General features: G+C 31.7%; 2 protein-coding genes across 2 annotated transcripts; one reads left to right on the forward strand and one right to left on the reverse strand.

The window, feature by feature from the left end:
- Nucleotides 1-2,823: 2,823 nt before the first annotated feature.
- On the forward strand, nucleotides 2,824-4,310 carry LOC113863295 (spermidine hydroxycinnamoyl transferase-like). Its single transcript, XM_027496827.1, has one exon. The coding sequence runs from the start codon at nucleotides 2,824-2,826 to the stop codon at nucleotides 4,192-4,194; it is 1,371 nt and encodes a 456-aa protein (XP_027352628.1). The 3' UTR covers nucleotides 4,195-4,310.
- A 15,154-nt stretch (nucleotides 4,311-19,464) lies between these two features.
- LOC113862234 (spermidine hydroxycinnamoyl transferase-like) lies at nucleotides 19,465-20,829 on the reverse strand. The gene has a single exon (XM_027495334.1). It carries the CDS (start codon nucleotides 20,827-20,829, stop codon nucleotides 19,465-19,467), a length of 1,365 nt encoding a protein of 454 aa, XP_027351135.1.
- Between the last annotated feature and the right edge of the window lie 6,635 nt (nucleotides 20,830-27,464).

The following is a 27,464-nucleotide window of genomic DNA, read 5'->3' on the forward strand; positions in this document are numbered from 1 at the left end:
GTAGAACCAATTTTGGGCAATTACTTGCATTTATCCTGAGATTGAACGCACTTGTAACAAGTTAAATAGACTTAAATTAGAAGGTAATGTGCATAGTCATTGTAGTGATACCCTTGATAGTGTTGGTGTGCGCTCTAATTGTGAGCATTCTAATTGTGATCATTCTGATAGCATATCTGTGCATTTTGATATTATGACTAATAATCAACACAAAATGACTCTTAAAGAATTGGCTGCACCAGATGTCACATACCAATCTTTCAGCATCCAATATGCTGATGTAGATGCTCCATTTGAGTTAAAATTTGGTCTAATCTATTTGTTGCCTAAGTGTAATGGCAGTGCAGGTGAGGACCCTCATAAGCATCTGAAGGAGTTTAACATAGTCTGCTCAACAATAGGGCTTCAAGGAGTTTTAGAAGGCCACATTAAGCTGAAGGCTTTTCCATCCTCCTTAGATGGTGTAGAAAAAGATTGGTTATATTACCTGCAGCCAGAGTCTGTCACTTGCTGGATAGACATAAAAATGATGTTTCTAGAGAAGTTCTTCCCTACTTCCAGAGCAACCACAATCAGAAAAGAGATCAGTGACATTAAATAGTTCAGCCAAGAAAGCCTCTATGAGTACTGGAGAGATTCAAGAAGTTATGCACAAGTTGTCCACACCATCAGATCAGTGACCAGCTGCTCATTCAATACTTCTATGAAGGCCTTGCTCCCATGAAGAAGAGTATGCTTGATGCAGCAAGCGGTGGAGCTCTCATAGACAAGACACCATCTGCAGCTAGAGAACTAATTGACAACATTGCAAAGAACTCTCAGCAGTTTAATACAAGAGCCATGGCACCAATGAGAGAGGTGCATAATGTGCAGCAACCAACCCATATGGCAGCAAATTCCAGTAGACTTGAGAGCATAATTGATGAGCTCATTACTTTCGTGAGACAACTAGCTGTTGAGCAATAAACTGTTCCAGAAAGAGGAGTGACCAGAGACTGTCATATTTATACCTCCATAAAGCACACCTTAGATTGTTGTCCTTTGTTGGGTGATGGTAGGCAATAAGCTTCTGTCCACAGAGTTTTTAGTGATAGACAAGATCAATACAAAGTTTTGAATTTCCAGCAACCTTAGAGATAATAATAGTAGTACAAGTTCTAGTACCAACCTCATAATCCTGCCTTTAATGATCATCCAAATATGAGATATGGTACCTTTGAGCAGCAGCAGGAACTGACTAGTCAAGCAAGTATTGACTATAGACCACCCCCTATGAGGCAACAACAAACACAGCAAAGTTTTGAGCCTTCATTAGAGGATTTGGTTAAACAAATGGCCAAAAACAATATGTAATTCCAACAGCATGTTAATGCCTCCATTCAAGACCTGCAGACACAAATTGACAAACTTGCTACCACTGTAAACCAGTTCAAGTCTCAAGGTTCTGGACAACTCCTTTCTCAACCAGAAGTTAATCTCAAAAACGTGAGTGCCATAATATTGAAAAGTGGAAAGGAGTTGTTAGTCAACCAAAAAGATGAAGCGGTACAAGATGATGTGGCAGTAGAGAAGCAACAAAACATAGAGCAACAAACCATCCCTAATAGTTCAGAAATTATGCAGAAACTACCCCTTCCCTTTCCAAACAGAGTGGTCAAGTCAAAGCCACTAACAAACTTTGATAATGAGCTTTTTGAGACATTTAGAAGAGTAGAAGTGAACATTCTGCTTTTGGATGTGATAAAATAAATTCTAAAATATGCAAAATTCTTTAAAGAGTTATGCACTAATAAGAGGAGACTGAAAGTGGATGAAAGAGTCAGCATGGGGAGGAACGTGTCAGCTCTCATACAGCTCAATATGCCGCCGAAGTGCAAGGAATTACTATTCACACTGACACTATTTATGCATTTTTCACTGTTTACTGACACTGTTCATCATTTTTTTTAAAAACAATTTCAAACTCTATCTAAATCTATTTCAATACTAAATAATCCATCAATTAATAGTTAATAAGTACAAAATATTATAGATTACTTAATAATAAATTTACAGGCCTGACAAATACTAGTGCTTACATGACAAAAAAATGTACTAAACAGGGAATTAATTTTAAAATAATTCTATTTTAGAAATTAGTTTTTAAAGTTATATTATTAATATAAAAAAGCCTAATATTAGTGTAATAAATCAGATTATTTTTTATATATAGTATTTAAAAATTATATATAATAAAATACAATATTTTTTGAAAAATTATGAAAATATAAGATTTAAAAATCATTAATAACAATTTTTAGTACAAATATAAAAGTTCAATGATAAAAAATTAGACAAGTGATAACATTTTTTTAAATATTAAAATAATAAAAAATTTAAAAAAATTTAAAATAATAAAAAAATATTAAAAAATAAAAATGATGATTTTTAAAAAAAATTTAAAGTTTTCAACGACAATTTTTTTAAAAAAACTATATTTATATAATTTTGTTAAACATTTCATTCGGTAATTTTTTTTTTAAATTAGATAATAAAAAAAGTCTAATAAATCAGAACCGTTTGATAAAAATTAAATGGATCGCATCCTAGGTTGATGTTTCAAATCTGATTTGATCAAATTTAAAATCTTAAATCTGGATCGAACGATTTCAATCAATTAACAGACCAAGTGGTAACAATTTTGTATGTACAACGATGCACACGTGTGACTCAATAGCTCAACCTTAGTCCTTATCTTCGACCGCACCGAGGAATCAGCTATTCTAGAAAACCGGGTTTTCCTGCTGTGAAAACAAGCAACCCATAGAGATGAGAAAGACCAAAATGGTTACTGTTCACCGGTCGCACGTTGTAATTCCCTTTGAAGACACACCATCTTCGATTTTATCACTTTCCCACTGTGATCAAATCAAGCTCCCCACCCATGGATCTCAACTTTATCTCTACGCCAACACATGCATCAACAATTCTTCCTTCAAAATCTTGATGCACACTCTTTCAACCTCTCTTAGCAAAGTACTCACTCACTACTACCCCTTTGCGGGTAGATTGAGATGGATCCAGGGTGGCCGCATGCAACTCCTTTGCAACGCCAAAGGGGCACTTCTCGTGGAAGCCTCTTGTGATCATCAACTCAAGATGGAGGATTTGGGTGATTTCGCTCCCAGCCATGTTGTGGAACAACTTGTGCCAAAAATTGACTATGATGTCCCAATCGAAGAAATACCCTTGTTGGCGGCGCAGCTAACAAGGTTCCCATGTGGTTCCCTCATACTGGGACTGGCCATGTGTCGTGCTCTAGTTGATGGGGCTTCTGTTTCTGGTTTCGTTAAATCGTGGGCCAAACTCGCTAGAGGAGAGAGTTTAGATTCTAGTTTGATGCCAGTGCTTGATCGAACTTTGTTAGATTCGCGAAAACTGAATAAACCACCGCGTTTCGAACACGTTGAGTTTTTCCCACCACCCCTTTGGACAGGTAATTCGTTTCAACATACCAACATGAGACAACAACTTGTTACGGCAATATTGGAACTCACCAAAGGCCGAGTTGAGAAATTGAAGAAGAAAGCTTGTGACTTTGGCGAACGTCGACCTTTTACTAGTTTTGAGGTCATTAGTGGTCACTTGTGGAGGTGTGTTTGCAAGGTGCGTTATGTGGGTAATGGGGATCAACCAACGAGGTTGACTACATTGGTCAATTGTAGAAACCGTTTAAGCCCATCTCTTCCCAAGGCTTATTTTGGGAATGCAACATTTCCAACTGTGACACCAACTTGTTCATTTGATGACATCATGCACAAGCCTCTGAGTTATGCTGTTGGTAAACTAAGGGAAGCAATTGAGAGAATGAATGATGAATATGTAAGGTCTGCTCTTGACTATATAGCAAATTTGAAGGACATGCATTTGTTAAGGAACACATTTTACAACTCTTCAGGAAAAGGAAAATTTAATGGAGACCCGAATCTGTATGTGGTGGGTTGGACCAATTTTTCATACTATGATACGGATTTTGGGTGGGGGAAACCTTTGTGTACGCTTCCAGGGAACGTAAATTCTGATGGTAAGGCTTTCCTTATGGACAATGCTAGGGGTGATGGCTTCATTGTAGCCATTTGTTTGCAAGCATCCCATATTGATGCTCTGAAGAAGTTGTTTTACGAGGATATAGACAAGCCTAGTGCCAAATTGTGATCCCAAGCATCCCTGGATTTGCTATATGTTCTTAGTTTCAACTGAAATTGATTCTGTGATTTAGTTGATGATGTTCTTGAGCAGTATTTAGTATCACACACATGAAGGTGAGTTGTATAACTTGTGGCAGTTTAATCGTTTTCATTCTTCATGTTGTTTGCAATTTGCGAGTGATGGATTATTGCCTTGATAGCTTAGTAATTACGCCTGGTTTTGGTATTACAAAGAATATGTACTTGATGAAAAAAATTAATATAAAAAATAAATAAATTTTTTATTATAAATTAAAAATAATATAAATTTTTTAAATTTTAGAAAATTTAAATAAAAAACCTTTTAAAAAAAATACTAAAATATAAGTTATTTATTTTTAATTTACAAGAATCTTGATTTTTTTTTCAGTAGTACTGTTAGCTTGCACGAAGAGCCCTTCTGTTGTTGACTATCAAAATTGGACATTTGGGCTCAGAAGATGTTTAAGACTGTTATTCACTGCAATTATCCTAGGGGAGTTTATGGAGGAGAATAGAAGTTTTGTATGCTTTTTAATTTTAAAAATTAAAATATTAATTTTAAATATATTTATTTAAAATAAAAAAAATTATCCTTCACCCTCTTTTCCTCCAAAACTTTTCTTGCCAAACATTCCTTTAGGCTTTTGATTTTTCAAGTGCGTTTTGATTGAGAGAGAGAGAGAGAGAGAGAGAGAGAGAGAGAAGTGTTGTTTTAAACCAAAATGTGTAAAACTAAAAATATTATTGATTAGTCATCAAAATTTGAATATTTAATACGAATTCAAGCTCAATGTTTTGTTATCACATAAATATTAGAGAACATATATATTGATGGGAGATTTATTTAACCCAGTTTGAATAAATTTCTACAGAAATTCAAGAGAATAAAATCAGAATAAAAACTTTTTTTTATAAATTAAAAATAATAATGAAAAATTTCTCAAAAGATGGATCTTGATCGATTTTGAGACAGTGCCAATTACTATTTCAAGTGTTTTGTCTCCCTAAGCTAGCAAAATGGGCAGTCTCGTACGTTATCTTCATAATAATGTGTACACATTTTTAAATTATTGAAATCCTACTTCAATTGGCATATTGTGCAAGTTTTTGAACATCGTTCAATAAAGACCAATTTGCTTATAGTATGTTCGCAAATATAAAAATTCCAATTTTACCACAAAAGTTGCATTTCTTTTACACTTTCAGTCAAATTTTAGAAGTAAAAATTGAGAATTAGTAAACTCACTTTTTTTTATTTCATTTGAATAAGTCATAGAATATAATAACATGGGTTATGTCTTTTCTATTATCATGCTACCTTAAAGAGGTAAAAGTAAAGTCTCTTATTTCTAAGAAAACATTAGTGGTTATAGGTAGTTATGCTCTCTTATGGATCAAGATTTTCTCTTGTGACTAGACAGTTCAATTAGTGAATTTTCAATTTTACTTGATTGAATTGTCTAATTCGCATTAAAATGTGAAAGAATCTTGATCCACTCTCTTATAAATATAAATATCTTTCATTATTCAAAATCTTTCCATTTCAGTGAGTTCCACAAGGAGAGAAAAAATTTAGATAAAAAAATAGAATTTTTTTGATAAAGTTTTTTTTTTTATGTTGTTTTCTCCTGTTATTAGAAAAAAAAAAGTATTATTGTTCTCTCTTTGTAATAAGAGAGAAGTTGTACTATTCTTCTGCTTAATAAAAGTTTTAGTTTCAATATTTTTTAACTTTATTTTAATTTCAAAATATTTATTTATATACTTTGATACTTAAGAGTGGTATCAAAGTCAAAGATTGTTGGCTCACATTGCAAATATTATTTACCGTTGTGCATGTTGATCTAATTAAAAAAAATGATAAAAAAATTTGATATTGAGAAGTTCAATAGGAATAATTTTTTATTGTGGAAATTGAAGATAAAACAATTTTGAGGAAGAATAATTACTTAGCAACAATTGAAGGAAAGTGGTAAATATAACAAATGATAAGTAGAAAGAAATCGATGATAACATTGTTACAAATATGCATTTGGCAATAACTGATCTCATCTTATCAAGTATTGCAAAGAAGAAAAATGCAAGGGAGATTTGTGATTCTCTCATTAAATTGTTTTGAAAAACAACGTAAAGGAGTGAAGAAAACAAAAACATAGTGTTCTATTAGTGAGAGAAAATTTCATAAGTGTAATTTTGGGTTTAAATACTAGAGATTTTGGGTATACTCTATAGTATTTTGTAATACTACTACTATAGTAGGAAAAAAATCTCACTCAAATATCTTGTATTTTAATTATTACCTAGTAGGAAGAATTATTCATTCATTCTTCATAATTATTTGAAGTACGTTTCTGCTCACATCCACTAAGTTGTTCACACACCTTGAGTGTATTTAACTTGGATTTCCTAACAAGTGATATGAGAGACACTTGATTCAAAACGTCAATACCAAAATTTGATGGATTCAATGACTTCAACATATGAAAGATGAAACTGCAAGCATTAGTAGACTAATAAAGTCTAAAAAAGGCATTTGAAGGGAACACAAGTGACTAATGGCAAAAGTATGAAGTACAATTCAACTAAACCTAACATATAACATGTTGCGAGATGTTGTGAAAGAGAAGACTGCATATTCGTTATAAAAGACATTAGAAAGAAAAATATTTTGTAAATACTTTATCAAATAAACTCTACCAAAGAAATAGATTATACACGTTCAAATATTATGAAGAAAAACCAATTAAAAACCACATTGACGACTTCAATCTAATGATCACTGATGTGCAAGTGCTTGAAATAACAGTTGAAGAAATTGATCAGACTATGATCTTATTGACTTCATTACCTCTGCCTTATGATAATTTATGTGATACCATAATGTGTGGTAGATCTACCATTACAATCAAACTTGTCAAAAAGGCTTTAATGGTGAAGGAGCAACAAAAATTAACATATTGATCTGGTGTTGATAATCCTACAAATTGGTTGCTTGTGATGAGATGGCGTATAACTAAGAGAGAGGATCAAGAAGTGAAAGAAAAATAGATCCAAATTTAAATGTCACTAATCCCCAAAGTATTTTCATTATCATTATATAAGAAATATTCAAAGAAATTGTCTTAAAAGAAGAAAATTAGGAAATTTTGTCAATATAATAGTTGAAAGTTCTAAAGATAGTGTGTAGACTCAACCTTGACAATTAATACTAGTGACTTATGGAACGATTGAATCCTAAATTCTGGATTATTTCACATGATTCCTAATAGTCAATTTTTTCTCCTCGTATGAAAAGAGAGAAGGAAAGGTTAGATTAGTAAACAATAGAATTATTGGAGTTATAGGTGAAAGAGTGGTGTGAATAAGATGGATGATGGTACTGAAAGGACATATCAAGCATGACATGTATTGAATCTTGGGAGGAACTTAACCTTAATGAGTTCCTTAGACAACCAAGGGTATAAGTTTATTGGAGAAAATGGTTTCTTGAAAGTGACTAAAGGCGCAATGGTGGTGATGAAAGAAAAGCTACAAGGAAGAATTTATATATTTCATAGAAGTATAGTAATTAGGGTTAATGTTGGTTTAATTCTTTAAAAGATCTTATGATGATGTCACACAATTGTGGCATATGAGACTTGGTCATATGAGCAAGAAAGGAATGAATATACTTACTGATAAAGGAATATTGAAAGGTTTGAAGAATTGTAAACTCAATTTTTGTGAAAATTGTGTTTGAAAAGTATAAACTTAGTCATGCAAAACATAGAAGTAATGGGATGCTAGAATATGTTTAGTCAAATGTTTGGGGTCCAGCTCCTGTTAACTCATTGGACAAAGCCTATTATTTTCTTACTCTAATAGATGATTATTCCAAGAAGATATTGTTTATTTCTTGAAACACAAAGATGAAGTGTTCGTTAAATGCAAGCAATGGAAGACTATAGTCGAAAAGCAAATTCGTTAGTCAGTCAAGAGACTGAGAATTGACAATGGCAGAGAATTTGAGAAGTTTTGCAAAAATGTAGATATAGTGAGACATTGTATTATATCTAGAACACCACAATGTAACAACATTGCATAACACATGAATAGAAAACCTTTAAAGCATGAACATTGCATACAAATAAACAATGTACTTTCCAAATCATTTTGAGCTGAGACACTCAATACAAGTGTATACCTAATAAATAAATCTCCATCAACTGCAATTGATCTAGATATTCCTTAAGAGGTATGGTTTGATCAACTTGTAAACTATTTTAATTTAAAGATATTTCATTGTCTTGCATATGCTCATGTTAGTGATGGTAAACTTGAGCCAATTACTAAAAGGTGTATATTTCTAGTGTATGCATGAGAGGTGAAGGGCTATAAATTGTGGTGTACAGAAAAGTCATGTTCACCCAAGGTCATTATCAATAGAGATGTCACGTTTAATGAGAGGACAATGACAAATAAAAAAGAAGAATCTTATAAAGATTAGATAGAAATAGATCATAGTGTTGACAAACAAGTGGAGCTAGATATTGATGTTGAGAAGATGGGGTGAAAAAAAGATATAAATCAACTGAGTACTTTAGGCATTATTTAACCTGAAGTAGAATAATAGGATGAATCTGGTAGTAAGAATACTAGTGAAGAAACTAGAGAAGAACCATACAATATTTCTACTAGTAGGGAAATAAGACAAATTTAAAAATCTCAAAGATATTTGAGTTCTTTTACTTGTACACTTGACTCATCAGAAATAGATACTATAGCATTTGCTTTTGCTATAGCAAATGGCACAATAAAAGATGAAATTTCTACCTATCATAATATGATAGACAATAATAAGTCAAAGAAATGACTAATAACAATGAATAAAGAGATTGAATCTCTTTCAGAAAAATAAGACATGGAAGCAAGTGAAATTTCTTAAGGGTTAAAAAAATTGTTGCATGCAAATGGATCTTTAAAAGGAAAGAAGGAATCCCTAGTATTGAACTTTCAAGGTTTAAGGCAGGATTAGTAATAAAGGGTTGTACTCAAAAGGAAGGTGTTGACTTCCATGAAGTATTCTCTCTTGTAGTGAAGCATAGCTCGATCAGGATCTCCTTAGCTATTGTAAGTACATTTAACTTAGAGATAGAATAACTTGATGTGAAGACGAAGTTCTTGCATGGTGAGCTAGAGAAGCAGATTTACACGAGTCAACCAGAATGGTTTATTTTTTTTTTAGAAGGACCATGTATACTTATCAAAGAAGTCATTGTATGACTTGAAACAATCTCCAAGGTAGTGGTATAAGAGGCATGATTCATTTATGATTGGAAATAAATATAATATAAACTAATATGATAATTGCATATATTCTAAGGATCTTTCAAATGGTTCTAAGATTTATCTATTGTTATATATAGATGATATGCGAATTACAACAAGCAATAAAGTTGAAAGTAGCATGCTTAAATCTTAGTAGTGAACTGAATTTGGAATGAAGGACTTAACAATGACAAAGAAGATTCTTGGCATGAAGGTTCATAGGCTGAGGCGTTATGGCAGGTTGTGGTTGTTGCAACAAAATTATATTATGAAATTGTTACAACATTTCAATATAGATCGGTCTAAGCCAGTTGATACTCATTTAGTTGCACACTACAAGTTATCATCAACTAAGTGTCCAAGAATTGAGGAAGAGGTGGAGTGTTTGTAGGTACTAAAAGATGTCATAAGTTTCTGAAATATCATCCCACAGGAATTATTTTCAATTACTAAGAATTTTTTAATTTGATTATTTAAACTTAAGGATGCAAAATTAAATAAAAACAAGGATTCAATATGAAAACAATTAAATAAAATTAAAATAGCATAACATCTGACAATAAACTACTTGAGAAGAACTTAAGACATATGATTTTATCTTTACACTTTTTTATCTTCACTTTTAGATGAATTCCAATTATGATTTTTTTATGATTGCCAACCACCCATACTAAATCTATTAACACTCAATGATCATACAATGTTAACAATTTTTCTCTAAATTATCACCTCCAATGATCAGGTAAGGTAAAAGGAAAAGAAAATATAAAGAGTTTATGAATTGTTAATTTAATAATGATTGAAAGAGAAGAACTAAGCTTAGTCCACGTAGTCCTTTGTCTCGTTTTATCCTATAGATCCATTAACTATATGTGGTACGATTGCCTACAAAATAATTAATTATGATATGTTTAAAAATTGTCAATTCTGACATACAAATATAGCGCACTAGGATAACATCAATCAAGAATCAAAACACGAAATTATCATTAATCATAAAAATTGCATAGAGTCATGCAAAGAATCCACCATAATCCTAACTATGAATTTAACTAGACATAATATAAAAGAAAACCAAAATAATAATAAATCAATCCATAGTAATCGAAATATAAATGCAAACTAGAGGAATCTTTAATAGAGAAAAGATTAGGTGAGATCTTGATCTGACACGCTCTCAAAACTCCCGTAATCGTCAACAATTGGCCATCACCAAGGTCAAAAATTGAAACGAGATGTGAGCTGTGAGAAATATCAAAAGAATAATTAAAAGTGTCTTTGAGTCGTTGCCCTTGGGTTCCTTTAATAGAGTTGAAAATCCTAAAATTACTTCAGAGTTGGATTTCCTATAGATAAGTACGGTAATGCAAGACCATAAGCACGACTATGCATGTTCTCAAAGCACTCCTGTATGGGTGTGCTGGTTGTTGCAAAATCCATTTTTCATCTAATTTGAGCTCAAAATGCAGCAAAAACCCAATTATTATAACACCTTAATTTAAAATTTCAATAAATAAATAAATTTCGCAAGGATGAGAATAAATAAATTTTTTTTTATTCAAACGATTTCCCAATGCATAGGTTCAATAAAGTGTTTTAAAAAAGGATGAATTACAAGTTTATATCAAAGATTGCTATAAGACTAATTTTAAATACATAAGAGTTTCCAAAATAACTTTCTAGTCCTATAACAGTTTCATTCATCCTTCACTGAATCTGGTGCTGATCGTCTTAGTCACTTGAAAAATAAATGTAAGGGTGAGTACTCTACACTATCAAACACGCACAAGCATAGAGACTCACCTAGCCTATTTCCACACATTTCTATCATAATGTAAATCATTCAAATCACACATCAAGCAGATGTAAAATAATATATTTCAACATTCCATTTCAATTCACAAATAGGTGCGTTCACTGTATGTAACCACGCTCACTGTGGCACTATGATCACAGTTTTTCTGATGCCCTCAACCTCAGAAACTTACTTAGTTCATACCATAGATGGTCATTGGATAACCCCTGCCTCACAGATACAATGTGTGCGGTCACGGACCCTTTAGCAAAGGTGTTAGTCAGAGGCCCAGTCAAGAGAGAGTGTGTCCACACATTTCTATCATAATGTAAATCATTCAAATCACACATCAAGCAGATGTAAAATAATATATTTCAACATTCCATTTCAATTAACAAACAGGTGTGCTCACTGTACGTAGCCACGCTCACTGTGGCACTATGATCACAGTTTTTTTGATGCCCTCAACCTTAGTGACTTACTCAGTTCATACCATGGATGGTCACCAGATAACCCCCACCTTATAGATACAATGTATGCGGTCATGGGTCCCTTAGCAAAGGCGTTAGTCAGAGGCCCAGTCAAGAGGAGAGTGTGTGACTTGTGGTGCACCCACGCTCACTGTTAGTGTCATCATCACTCTCCCTTCCCCAAGGTATTTCTACTACTCTCATCTTTCACACCCTAGTGTATCGCTGAACCATTCACAGTATTCCAACATATTCAAACACAACCACATTCTCAATCAAATGCATGGAAGGGTGTGTTAGAGGGTCTTAAAAAGAGGTTGGCATCATGGATGCATAGGTATTTATCGATTAGAGGCAAGGTGACTTTGATCAATGCCGTTCTTAATTCTATATCATTGCACTCATTATCTTTTTTTAAAGCGTCGTAGTCAGTGATAAAGGAGATTATCTCTATCCAACGAAATTTTTTATGGAAGGGTGTTAAGAAAGGATCTAAAATCCCTTGGGTGAAATGGAAAAAGGTTTGTAGACTGCGAAAGAATGGTGGTTTGGGCATTAAGAATATGTAGTGGTTTAAGTGGACGCTTATTGGTAAATGGTTGTGGCGAGGTGTTAATTGTTCTAGTTCATTGTGGGTGCGGGTATTGGAAGCTAGGTATGGCAGATTAGCTTCTTCTATTCATCGTCCATCAGTCCACAACAGATGTTCTTTGTGGTGGCGTGATTTGCTAGAGGTTATTCATCAAGGGAATTCATGACTGGATGAGAAGTTGGATAGGAGTGTGGGTGCAAGTTTGCACACTCTTTTTTGGAGAGATAAATGAGTAGGTGGGGTGCGATTGTGTGAGGCATTTCTGCGATTATTTGCGGTGGCGAGAAATGTTGAATCTTGTGTATTGGAGAATGGTTTTCATGATGACACTAGGTGGGTTTGGGATTTTAGTTGGTGAAGAAGACTATTTCAACATGAGATCTCAAGCTTTAATTTTATGTTGGAGCTTATGGATGGAATTTCTAGTAAGGTACTACAAGAAGATAAATGAGTATGAAAGGCAGATTCTTCAGGTTGTTATTCAGTGTATTCTGCGTATTTATGACTATTTAAACTTTTTGGTGGTCCAAATATGGTAAATCAGAGTACGGCGGATATCTTGCAAAGGCTATGGAGAGGGAAGGTCCCTCTGAAGGGTCTGGTATTTTCTTGGCAATTGTTGTTGAGTGCACTTCCTTGTAAAGGTTTGTTGATTGATCGTGGTGTTCAAATTGATGATATAACTTGTTGCTTCTGTCATTATTTTGAAAAACTTCCAACTCATTTATTTTTAACGTGCTCAGTTTCATCCCAAATATGGTATTTTATTGCACATTGGCTTGGATTCTCATTGATTTTGTCTTCAAATTTATTGACTCACTTACTTTCTTGGGTTAATATTGGTTGTAGTAAAAGAGAAGGGATATGTTTATTAATTGTTTGGGTAAGTACAGTTTGGTCTTTGTGGTTACATAGAAATTGGATTGTGTTTTCCAATGGTGTTTTGGATGAGAGGGAAATCCTAGATTTTATTATTTTGAAGTCCTGGAAATAACTATTACTTGTTAGTAAGGGAGAAACTATTTTGTTAGCTGATTGGTATTTGAATCCACGAAATTGCATCCGTCTTAGTTAGATATAAGTATGTTTTTACTTTTTATTTTTATTTTTTTGAGTAAGTATTGGTTTTTTCTATGTGTATATGGGTTTTGAGTTCCCCTTGAACTCTCTATAATAATATATTTTGCTTATAAAAAAATTTTCTCAATCACATTATAATATTCATGTTTACACATGACACATATGCCCACACTCAATCACATTGCATTCCGTAACACAATTCTTAGTTATAATCCAAATCACAATCTAACCATTTCAATACATATAATATTAACCGACCCAACACGGAATCTATTATGAAAGTGCTCCCACACGAGTTTCATCTTAAATACATGAAAAACTCCATGAGAAATTGAAAGAACAAGAGAGAGATGGAAAATCAGAACCCTAACTTTTATAACTTGCCTCCAAGCGTCCCAAATACAATCTTAATCTTCAATTTAACTCACAAATAACTTTGGCGGCAATTTAATCGGTAAGAATGAGTTGAGAATCACGAGAATAGAGTAAGGGCTCGAAGGGAGAAGTGGAAAATAACTTTCTCGAACCCTAAACCCTTCAAATACCTCTCTGGTCGCGACACTCTCGTTAATCTCGCTGCAACGACACTCCTCTCGCTACAGTAAAAATCTCAGAGGAAATTGCACTCTGATTTTTGCAGAATCTCGCTACAGCGAGACTACACCCAGAAATGCACCCTCTCTGTTGCCTTCTCACTACAGTGAGAATGCAACAGAATCATCCCTTTCTCCAAGGTCCTCTCGCTCTAGCGAGAATCCTCTAGCTACAGTGAGAATGCCTCTGTAGCACACTTTAACCTATCTTTTCCAAATAATCCAGCCCAGTCACAAGTTAAACATGTCCAATCTCAACCCAAAAAATCAATATGCACATCATACTCGCATATTTATCCACATATACTTACACACATTCATTTCTACCATCATCCAATACACATCATCATCACATACTCAAATACCCAACATATAGCAATTCATATATATATATATATATATATATATATATATATAATAAAAATTTATTTACAAAATCTGAGGCGTTACAATTGTGACCTCATATTAATTTGCACAATAATAATAAAAATTAGTGTAAAAATATAATAAATAATGGTCACACATAAATATAAGGGTTGTAAAAGCATGTCAAAATACAGACTTATCACGAAACATATGGCTCATATACCTCTCTAATGAGTTGGTAATCTTGTGTATGTCATGATATGCACTAGACTAGATCTTTCATATACTGTAAGTGTAGTAAGCATATTTATGAGCAAACTAGAATGATATAAAAATTAAGATACAAATTATAGCATATCATTTTTAATTTATTAAAGAATGATGTTAAATGTGTGTATCTGCCATCAAATTATTAATGTCCTTTATTATTATTCTTTTGAGGTAAAAAATTAAGATTGAGATAATAGAAAATTATTCTCAAACTAATGAGTCAAAGAGAAGAAAACATATATGTTTAATAAGGAGATAATGACTCAACTTACTAGATGAAACTAGAGACCTTTTTCATGTTTAAAAAGGTTGAATAGTTTAATTCATCACAAACTTTTTTTACTAAAGCCTAATTATAATATATTTATCCACTAGTCTTGTATAAGTTCAATAACTAATATCATTATTTATATTAATAATTTAATATATTTTTCATCTAATTTGAGCTCAAAATGCATCAAAAACCTAATTGTGACCTTATGTTAATTTGCACAATAATAATAAAATTAGTGTAAAAATATGATAAAATACTAGTCACACATAAATATATGAACTATAAAAGCACGCTAAAATATAGACTTATCATGGAACATATACCTTTGTAATGAATTGGTAATCTTGTGTATGTCATAGTATGTACTAGATCAGATCTTTCACATATTGTAAGTGTAGTAAGCATATTTATGAGCAAAATAGAATGATATAAAAATTAAGATATAAATTATAGCATATCATTTTTAATTTATTGAAGAATGATGTTAAATGTATGTATCTGTCATCAAATTATTAAAATTCTTTATTATGTTTTTTTAGGTAAAAATTAAGATTGAGAGAATAGAAAATTATTCTCAAACTTGATGAGTCAAAGAGAAGAAAACATATATATTTAACGGGGAGACAATGATTGAACTTATTAGATAAAATCAAATACCTCTTTCAAGTATTTAAAAGGTTGAATAGTTTAATTCATTATAAACTTTTTTGTTTTAACTAAAGTCTAATTATAATATATTTATCAATTGGTCTTGTATAAGTTCAATAACTAATATCATTATTGATATTAATAATTTAATATAATATTTTTTACTTCAATAACATTAGTTAATTATTAAAAATGTTTAAATTATGAAGAACAAAATATTACTATGATCAAAGTGCGTATTCACCAATAATTTTAAAAAATATATATAAGTATTAATACTATAAAATAAAGTACTTAATAGAAATATAAATTATATGCTCATATTTAATAAAATATATAATATCCAAGATGGTCCAAACATCTTAAATGCTATAAGATATATAATAATATAAATGACATCAATTTTTTATTTTGAACTTTAAATCAATTTTTTAAATAAGCATAAATTTAGTTAGTAGTATAAATAGTTTATAAATTATGGTATATAGAGCGTAAAAGTATATTTTAAAAATATTTTTCAACAAATTATTAATATTTTTAAGAAATAACATTTAAATTAAACACCATATCGAAACATTCTAAAAAAAAATTGTATAATATTTTCAAAAATATTTAAGACATACTAAATATTTTTTTAATATTCTAAAAAATTATCATCAAACATGATAAAAAAAATAAACAATTTTTAAAAACTAACAAAATTTACGATGTAATATGTGATTCAAAACCTAATAATTGACATAAGAAAACAATTGACAAAGGTACATGAGAGAGTCAATTATATGCTTTAGTGGAATGTTCTCAGAAAGCTTTTACTTCAATACGAAAATCTAGAGGATGTGCTGGTTTATAGCATCAAAGACTTGGACATCCAAATTGTTATGAATTTGTTAAAGGAAACGAAATGTTTTGTTCATTCCCGTAAGATGTTTAAAACCTTTAACTTGCACCAGATATTGAAAGGAAAATAAAAAAAGTAGTGAACTACCTTTTGATGTCAAAAATAACAATTTTATATATTTATTATTGATATAATATTTAGTATAAGTCATATAAGTATAAATTGATGTGCCACTTATATTGTAAATTTATATTTTTTTTATGAGTATTGTTTTAACATCTGTGATAGATAATTATGTAAAGAATAACATTGATCAGTATACTCATTTTTTAAGTTTTAATATAATATGGATGAGAGAAAAAAATTAATTATAAATACAAAAACTGTAACGAAAAAATGAAAATATTCAAAATATATGTTGAAATAAAACGACTTTTTCAGGATTAATGCATTTAAATATACAAAATCATTAATACACTTAAAAGAGGGCATTGTATGCCCCTTTATAATTACCAGGGCACAGTAGATTTTATCTAAAAAATATTTTAAAAAATAATTCTTTTTCAAATAACAATAGAGCTTTTAATTTGGATTAACTGGCCTAACGTGAGTAGTATATTTATGTGGGTTAGCTTCACAGGGCCCTCTGAGTTAGCATAAAAGGTTTAAAGTTATTTTTAAAATGATGATTCAAATATAATATTATGTAAGTTAACCCAAATAATAATAATAATAATAATATAAATCGATTCACATTAGAATCAATTTTTTTAGATAAAAACTTAATTAGACCAAACTTCAAAATTTTTTTACTTAAATTTAAATTTAATAGAATGAATTTAATATTTTAACAGATATATTGGAGATAATATGTAACACCTTATATTTCTTTCCTCAATATATGATAAAATTTCACAAATTTAAATGGTAAAGTAAATTTTCTTTCAAAAACTCTCTATCGAGAAAGAAACAATGAAATGATATAGGGTTCATAGAGTAAAATTTTAGTATTATAAGTACTTTTGAAAAACAAAGATTCTAAAATTTTCATCAGCAACAAAAAGAAATAGTAGTTTTACAACTGTTTCAAAAGAATGCTATAAAACTGAAAATATTCATTACATAACTCAAAATAGTATTCATTACATACTATTCCTCCTAGTTTCTTGAAAATGTTGTGTAAGGGTGAGTCTCTACCTTACCACTCATACATAACACATATTCATCATAAAACACATCTTATCATGATTAAAGAAAACATCATGGCATTACATATCACAGTGTCTTATAAAGCATTTTCTCATCTCAACACATATTATATTCCATAGATTCATAATTTCTTTTACTTTTATCTGCGCTTTTTGCGCCCTGTGGCCATAGTTATTCGATGCCTCTATCCCGAGGTTTTACACATCCATGTAAATAGTCGCCAGATGGCACAATGCAATACGAATACAATGCATGCAATAGACAGCCCCTTAGCAAAGGTAATGGTCAGTAGTCAAGTCCGGAAACGAGTATGCGACCATGTGGTGCATTCATACATAATATTTCATGCACAATCCCGAATGTCACTCACCACCCTACATTTTCTGAAGATATCTCATATCGTCTCCATCTTCCACTCTTCTAGTGTATCTATGTAACTATTTACATAATATCTTTTTCCATCTCATACTCTTTCAAGTATATTCACATGTTCACATATGTCATTTCTCATGTTCACACATATTTTTCATTATATTTCCACATACTTTTCATCATATACACCAAATCATGGCATATTCACAATACACATCATTTTTACGTGAAACACAATATATTCAAACATGAAACATCCATCTCTTTGTATATTTCATATCACAAAATCATAAAATCATATCAATCATCCTCAATATACCCTATCATGCACTATTTGAACATAATATTCATTTTCACCATGTATTCATCATAAAATAAAATCACATAAATAATCAATTATTCCCACTTTTCACCGATTATTTTTCATAAGACAAGGATTATTCCACATATAATCACATACATGACAAGATCTATGAGAATACAAGTAATAAACATAACAAAATGATAAAATAGAGCCCCTTACCTCAAAACAGAGGTTTTACAAATATTTAACTGAAAATTTAACTTTAGAACGAAGTTTTTTCTAAGAACATCATGAACATCTATAAGAAAAAGAAGAATAAGAGAAACAAACAGTAAATCTAACTTAAAACTTAGAGAAACTTACTTGAAATCCTTTAGAACAGACGTAAAATCACAGATCTGAAGAAAAATCTAAGTTTAGGAGGGTTTAGTATGAAAGAAAATGGTGAAATATAGCCTTAGAACCTTTGATAGGAGTAAAGAAATGAAAATTTCGTGTAAAACTCCCTTTTTATAGAAAATTTTTGAAATTCATTATTCACCATTAGAAGCACTGTTTACTGCCTTACTGTTCACGCTGGAAACACTGTGCACACGTACTGTACACGATTTATACATGATTTTACTGTTCATACACCGTTTGTACGCGATTTTTCTATTTTACTGTTCATCGATACTGTTCATATATATATATATATTTTAATTTTTTAATTTATTTATTTTTAAATATAAATTCTATCCAAATTTATTCCAATTATATTTAAACAAACTTTATTTTATTTAAATCAAAGTGCAAGATATTACATAATACATGAATTCTACGACACACCCCGGTCATCATGCATGAGCTTAGCATCTTTTGTAGTTACGTAGTGATTCATCCTACCTATTATTGCATTTTCAATTGACACGACAAATTAACTTTGAATTGCCTAAACCGGGTGCTAGTATGAGGCAAGCTTGGATGATTAAATCAACAAATTAAAACCTTTATTAGAAACTGTTGTCTTGACAACTTTCTTTTCCAACTAAATCATCATAAAAATATCTCATTGCCCTTACTTGAAAAAAAAAAAAAAAAACTCAGTCCACGCGCATGCAAGAAGATGTCTCCGTCAAGATTTGAGGCAATCCCATCACAGTTTGCAAATGGGAATTACCTCTTCAATATCACCATAAAAATATTTCTTGAAAGCATCCATGTGAGACGCCTCTAAAGAAATCGCCACAACGAGGCCATTGCCACTAGCATTATTCATAACAAATGCTTTCCCTTCAGAATCCATGTACCCGGGGCCAAAATACATAGGCTTTCCCCATCCAAAATCCGCTTCCTTAAACGAGAAATTCATCCAACTAACCACAAAAAGGTTTGGGTTCCCTTTAAAGGTTCCCTTATGCACACTTGGAGCAGGGTAATGAAAATTGTACCTTAACAAGTTTATGTCCTTCTCCTTTTCTATGTGATTAAGTGCTGACCCCACATACTCCCCATTCACTCTTTCAAGCGCTTTCCTAACATTTCCTGCCGCATAACTCAAAGGCCTATGCATAAGTTCACCAAAGGAAGATGTTGGTGTTACGGTAGGAAATGCTACATTTCCTGCATAAGCACTTGGAAGGGGTGGCCTTAACCGGTTCCTACAGTTAACCAAAGTGGACACCCTCGTAGGTTGGTCACAATTTTCCACATAACGTGCTTTGCTCACACACCTCCACAAGTAACCCGCAGTAACCTCAAAAGTTGAATAAGGTTTTGTGTTTGTATTTCCCACATATCGTGCCTTGTTTTTAAGTTTCTTGACTTGTTCTTCCGTGAGTTTCACTATCGCAACCACTACCTCAGTGTTTTCCAAGGCACCTAACCAAAGAGGCGGTGTGTAGAACTCTGAATGGTCATGCAACACAGAATTAAGCTTATGCGAATTTAGCATAGTTCGATCATGGCATGGCATTTCTCTGTGGTACTCCAAATGCTCCCCTCTAGCCAACTTTGCCCACGTGCTCATGAACCTCATGGTTGCGGTTCCATCTATTGAAGCGCGACACAAAGCCACCCCAATGGTGACACCACCACAAGGGAACCTTGTTAGTTGTGCAACTAGAAGTGGCACCTCCTCAATGGGGACATTATAATCAATGTTGGGTATGAGTTGTGACACCAAATGGGTAGGCACGAAATCACCCAAATCGTCCAAATTCACTTCTTTGCAATTGGCTTCTATGATTTGTGCTCCCTTGGCATTGCAATTAAGTTCCCATCTTTCTCCTTCGATCCAACTCAACCTACCCGCAAGTGGGTAATACAAAACCAAGGCTTGGCTCAGAGAATGCTTGAGGGTGTTAACAAAGGTTGATCCATTGGGATGGTGGTCTGGTTTGTACACAAAAAGAAGAGGAGCGTGGGTGCGAAGCTTTATTTGTTCGCACAAGGAGTAGAATTTTGTGTTGGGGGTGGGTTCAGAAGGGAAAATTGTGTAACAAGATTGAACGCTGGCCATTCTATCTGGTTGGTTATTTTCTTAGGAATGGTTGTTTTTCATTCCATTCAGTGTTTTAAAAGGATTGTGTGATGTGACGCTTAATGATACTATAGCAGCGTAAGCGGTGAGGTATATTACTCCAATATATGGAACATTGTTCATGCTACCGCCATCTTTGTTGAAAAGACGTTAGGACTGGTTCAGTGTTCAACTGCGTGATGTGATTCTATTTTTCATCCATCTACAGTGACATAATTTTTTAAACATTTATTAATTTATTTTAAATATCTTTTTATAAATTAATTTATTTTAAAATTATTTTAATATTTTTAAAATTAAACAATTATAAATTATATTTAAAAATAAAATTTGGTTAACCTCAACTTTTAAAACTGAATTTAAATATCTATAAATAAAATTTTTTATAAAAAAATATATAATTCTTATATTAAAGCTATAAAAATATAATAAATATTTTTTAATAAAATTTTATTATTATTAACTGTTTATCTTCAATTCTAAAAGTCAAGTTAACAAAATTTTTAAAAATATATCTTAATAGCTTCATTAATTTTATTTATTTATTTATTATTATTATTAATTTTAATGGAAATAATAAAAAATAATGATAAAGTTAAAAATAAATAATTAATAATTTATTAATTTTCTTAAGAGATGATTTGGAACAAAATAAATTTTAAAATGAACAAATAAAAGGAAGATAAGAAAAATTAAGTTAACAAATTTACCTAACATCATCCTAATTATTTAAAACAAATTCTTAGAAAATAATTATTAGATCTTAAAAGAAAAACATTAACCAATTTTTCCTTAACTAAGTCGCATAATTTAAATGAATTCATTATATGAATTTAATATTTTCCATATGTCCAATATTTCTTTATCTAATTAGCAGAATTCAAATGAACTCATTGTATGGATACAATATTTTCCATGTATGCGTGCGTGTGTGGAGACCTTTTTATTACATAGATGTAAATATCGTTAATTATAAAACATATTTTTTATTAATTTAACTGTTTAAACTATAAATTATCTTTATCATTTATATATAGAGAGATCAAGTTATATTGCTATTAAATTATTTACATTATTTATGTCAAATTTTATTAAAATTAAACAACTAAAATATTACAATCAAAATATTTTTATTTTTACATATTTTAAATGTATATACTACTTTAAATTTAATGGGTACGAAAAAGGTATAAAATAATTTTAAATCAATCATGATTAGAATTTTTTATTTAACAATTAGTTTTAAAAATAAACTATTTAATAAAAGTTATTAAACGGTGTGACAGTGTATTTGATATTAAATTGCTTAGATTATGGGGAAAAAGCATGTGCCGTTGTTGGTCATCCATTCAACAGGTTTCACAACGCCAAAAGCCTCCATTCGCAGATACAATACAAGGGTATCAATGGCATTCATCTTTTGGATGTTTTTGTCGAGTGCTTCGCCAATATCGGGGTTTTAGAAGCTCTTAAAATCTCAAAAGAAATATTTTATAAATCCGGGATCAAGTTTCTGTAGCAAACCTAAATTACCTTAACAACGGAGAATATTATTTTTACAGCTAAAATATCAATAGAGAAACCATAAGATAGAAGTTGCATGTTTATCGTTTAGAAATAAGATTATGGGAACTAAGGCCTCATCTACACTCTTGATGTTTAAAAAGAAAAAGAAAAATGTATATTAATTATCAGAATTAAATGTATCAATTCGTTATAGAAAAATTAAAGATTTTGTGACTTATATCCACACATTAAAGCGATGAAAAATAATACACTTTATATGTCCGAACTGAATCAATCAAATAATATTCTATATCTGAAATGAATAAATCAGAATACTAGATAATATCTCCCTAAAAGTGGGCAATGAAGATCATAAAGACCTAGGTTAGTAAGAAATTAAGTAAATGAAGTAGAATAAAGAGGTTTTGTGAAAGCATCAGCTAGTTATTGAGAAGGATTAACAAGAAACAAATGAATGAAGCCAGATTGTATTTTCTCTTGTACCACATGACAATCAATTTTAATATGTTTTGTTCTCTCATGTAAGGTGGGATTATGGGCAAGATAGATGGCTGATTTATTGTCACAATAAATCGAAGCTGGATCAAACAAGTGTATATGCAAATCCTCCAATAAATATTTAAGCCATTGAATTTCACATGTGAGACTTGGCAAGGCTCTATACTCAACCTCAGAAGAAGACTTAGAGATAGTATTTTACTTCTTGGATTTCCATGAAATGAGAGAAGAGCCAAGAAAAACACCATAACCTATAACAGACCTATGACTATCAAGGCAATAGGCCTAGTCAAAGTCAGCAAAACCATAGAGTTTCAAATTTGAATAAGTTGGGAAGAAAAGACCTTTAGCTAGAGCTACTTTTAGATATTTTAATACTTTGGTTGCTACCTTAAAATAAGTATCTAAGGGTTGAAAAACAAATTGACTAAGTTGTTGAACTGAATAAGAGATATCAAGTCTAGTAGTTGTCAAATATAACAATCTGCCAATTAATCTTCTATAAGTTGTTGTATAAGAAAAAAGGTTTACCTCAAGAATTTTCGGCAACGGCGTCAATTTTTTAATTAATCTTCTACAGAATTGAAAAAAAACATTTTTTTCCTTTAAATTTTTCAATTCTGCATTTCATTTTTGTCTTTAATTTTCTGCACTTTGCTTGTTGTATTCTACATTTTTCTGCATTTGTTTTCTGCTCTATTTTTTTTTTCTTTCAGTTTTTAGTTTTCTGCTGCATAATTCTGCATAATTTTTTGCTGCATCATTTTCTGCACTTTTGCAATTCTGCATTAATTTCTGCACTTGCATTATGTTTTCGCATAATTTTTCTGTTTTGATATTCTGCATAATCCTACATATGTTCTATACTTGTTCTGTTTCTAGTCTATTTCAAATTTTTGCATACTATTTCTGCGTATATTTCTTTTTTTGCACAATTTCATCAAATTCTGCATAATTTTTTGCTACAACATTTTCTGCATTTCTTTTTTCTGCATCACTTTGCTGCATATTATTTTTGCATAATTTTGCAGCTTTTTAGCTAGACTCTTCTCATTTTGATTTAGATATTATGGCTGAGAAAACTTTAAGAGAACTTGTTTCACCTGATGTATCTTTTCAGACATTATGCATCCAATATCCTAATATAGATACACCTTGTGTGCTTAAGTCTGGATTGATTCATTTGTTGTCCAAGTTTCACGGTCTTGCAGGTGAGGATCCATTTAAACACCTCAAAGAATTCCACATTGTTTGTACCACCATGGGACCAGCTGGAGTTCCTGAGGATCATATAAAGTTGAAAGCATTCCCATTCTCATTGCAAGACATAGCCAAGGATTGGTTCTACTATTTACCATCTGGATCAGTCACTAGCTGGGATGGTCTAGGAAGAATGTTTTTGGAAAAAAATTTCCCTGCATCTAGAGTGACTTTAATCAGAAAAGAAATTTGTGGTATAAGACAAATGGACAAAGAGAGTTTGTATGAGTATTGAGAGAGATTCAAGAGGCTTTGTGCCAGTTGTCCACATGATCAAATTAATGAGCAGCTTCTTATCCAATACTTCTATGAAGGTCTTATATCCATCGATAGACAGATGATTGATGCAGCCAGTGGAGGAGCCTTGGTAGACAAAACTCCTATTGCAGCAAGGCAATTAATTGAAAACATGGCTTCTAATAATCAGCAGTTCAACACTAGAAGCAATCCAGTGCCCTTAAATAGTGGAGTTTATGAGATAGAAAATACTCATGTTGCTGATCATAGAAAATTAGAGGACAAGTTAGATGATTTAGCTTCATTGATCAAGCAATTAGCATTGTCACAAAGAGCTGCAAGGTTATGTGAGATATGTGCTTCACATGAACACCCCACTGATTATTGTCCTACATTGTATGAATCTGTAGGTTGGATGAGTCACTCGAACTTGAAATGGGGGAATTTTACACAACAGCAACAACATCAACTTCTACCACAAACTGCTGCACCTTGCAAGAGTGAGCCTTTCTTGGAAGAATTGATGAGGGAAATGGTAGTTAATGATCAGAATTTCCAACAGAGAATAGAAACAATCATTCAAAACTTGGAAAATCAGATTGGACAGTTGAGTTCTACTTTAAACCATTTACAATCTCAAGGTTCTGGTAATCTATCTGCACAACCACCTATCAATCTAGAGGACACTCGTGCCAACACCTTGAGATTAGAAAAGACCATTCAAGACTCGTAAGAGCAGTAACCAACTAATGAAGATCTTAATGCTACTACTCTAGCAAGTGATTGCAACAAATATAGCAGCCCAGCAAGTGCAAATTATGCTCCTACTCCTTGTGCTATTTCTACTAATGCAGTAGAAAATTTTGAGCAATTTGCTCTGCATTCATTTCATTCAATTTGCCATATTGATTTGTTGAATGATTTAGTTGATGATAATTTGGCTGAGTTTTCTGAATTTTCAGATTGTATTAATTATTCTAACTTAGCCAAATATCCTGATTCTTTTACTTGTGATGGTTGTACTGATTCTGCAAAATGTAGCTTTTGTACTTAAATTGATACATATGTGTATGGTGTTTTTCATGTAGCTATTGCAAATTCTAAGGAAGCAAATCATGATGCAGCCATTGCAAGTTCGAAGAAAATGAATCATAATGCATTTGTTGAAGTGCAAGCTGCACATCCATCTCCAATTTTTACATTACCTCCTGCATCAGAATTGAAGCCTTTGCCTGAGCTCTTGAAGTATGAATATTACATCCTTGTATATCCAAGAGAGCAGCAGCCTAAGTATAGCAGCAGGACATCATATTCTAAACATCAAGGCAATGAAGAGCATGAAGACAAGCTCATTGAGTTAATCAAGCAACTGAATGTCCCTCTGCGGTTATTTCTTCCACATTCCCAATTAAATGAAGTGCTGCAGATTTATGAGAAAAAAAAAGGAATATCTAGGGATACAAATGAAATCGCTACGATCAAAATTATCTCCTAGAATTAAAGGTCATAAAGCGTCAAGCTAGTGACGTTAAAAAAGCGCTATGTGAGAGGCAACTCACAATTTTTTTTAGAAGTTTTCAATTTATTTTCTGCATTCAATAATGGTCTTGCATTTGAGTTTTAGATATCTCATGAATTCTGCTGCATAAACATTTTGGTGTGCACTTTACTTTGATATTTGACATGTGCTCCTGCATAATCCTTGTTCTTGCAGAGAGAGATTGCAATTTCTGGACCTAATTTCTGCATAAGTCCTGGAAAGATCAAGTGTAGCAAGAGAATGAGCACTTTTAAGACTTAAGAGAATGCCCTAAGTCCCATTAAGAGGAACATGAATTTCATCTCTGAATTGTGAGCCATCATAATCTATGAAAGGGGAGTGATCTCTTTGCCTCTGTTTCATATGTTTTTAGTTTAATTTTCTTGCACAGTAATTAAAAAAAAAACAAAAATATTTTCATTATCTTTCTCTTTTAATTTAATCTAGTTTTGTAATTCTAATTTTATAGTCTGATTATACTTCCTATTCAACTCACAATCATTCTCTGTTTTGTACATATTTAGCATTCCTACCATACTGAACATATTTTCTTGTGAGGTGAACTGTACTCACATGTTGCTAAGTAATTATCACCTTTACCATAGCAGAGAATTGAGCCTTTAATTTCTTTTCTGTGTGCACTATAACATGTATTGTTGCATCTATCCTCTAGAACTTGCCCTGTTTCTTAATTGAATATGCATTGTGCAATTTCTCATCTAGATGATTGAGGCCGTTCTTGTGCACACCCACCCACCCTAGAACACCCTTGCACCTTGTTCCAAACTATGATTTTTGCCAAACTTAGTCTGCAAAACTATTTTTCTTACCTCAAGAAAGGAATTTCTTTTGAGTTGCATCAAGAGTGAATGCCAGAAACTAAGTTTGGGGTGCTGATTATCACTGTAGTTGCTTGAGGACAAGCAAAATCTTAAGTTTGGGGTGGTGAACATCATACATGTTATTAATACATGTAAAAAAATGTTTGAAATTGAAGAAGAGAATGATTGTCAAAGTCCATAAAAAATTGATGATAAATGAATGAAAAAGAAAAAAGAAAAATATAGCAAGTCATTTTGATAGAAAAAAGGATTCTCCACAGAAGGCAAAGTAAATGAAAAGTATGGTGAAAGAGTGCTTGAATCTCACTTGCTGCATCATTTAATGCATTCCACTCTTAGTTGTTGTACTCACTCACTCAAAGTAATTCCCTCCTCTTAAAAACCCACTTGAGCTTTTGACCCTTCTTGATCAAAATTGAACCTAACTTAATCCATTTGTGACCAACAAAGTCCTCATGATAGGTGGTTCATTGTATCTAGGCAAAGGAGATTGAGAATATGGGCAAGCATATGGTAGGGTGAGGCAAAATTCATGAATTGAGGAAAAACACTTAGCCTGAAATATTTATGAGTGAAGAGTGAAACACCATCTTGTGAGCTAGATAATTTCTTTGCACTATGTGGATTGCATGAAACTTTGCTGGATATTTGTTTCAATTTAGTGGGACTTTGCTTGAAAATAATAGATTTGGGCATGATTTCTTTGTTGA

The sequence above is a fragment of the Abrus precatorius genome, unplaced genomic scaffold (assembly GCF_003935025.1).
Source record: "Abrus precatorius isolate BTA unplaced genomic scaffold, Abrus_2018 Scaffold3, whole genome shotgun sequence".
Lineage (NCBI taxonomy): Eukaryota > Viridiplantae > Streptophyta > Magnoliopsida > Fabales > Fabaceae > Abrus > Abrus precatorius.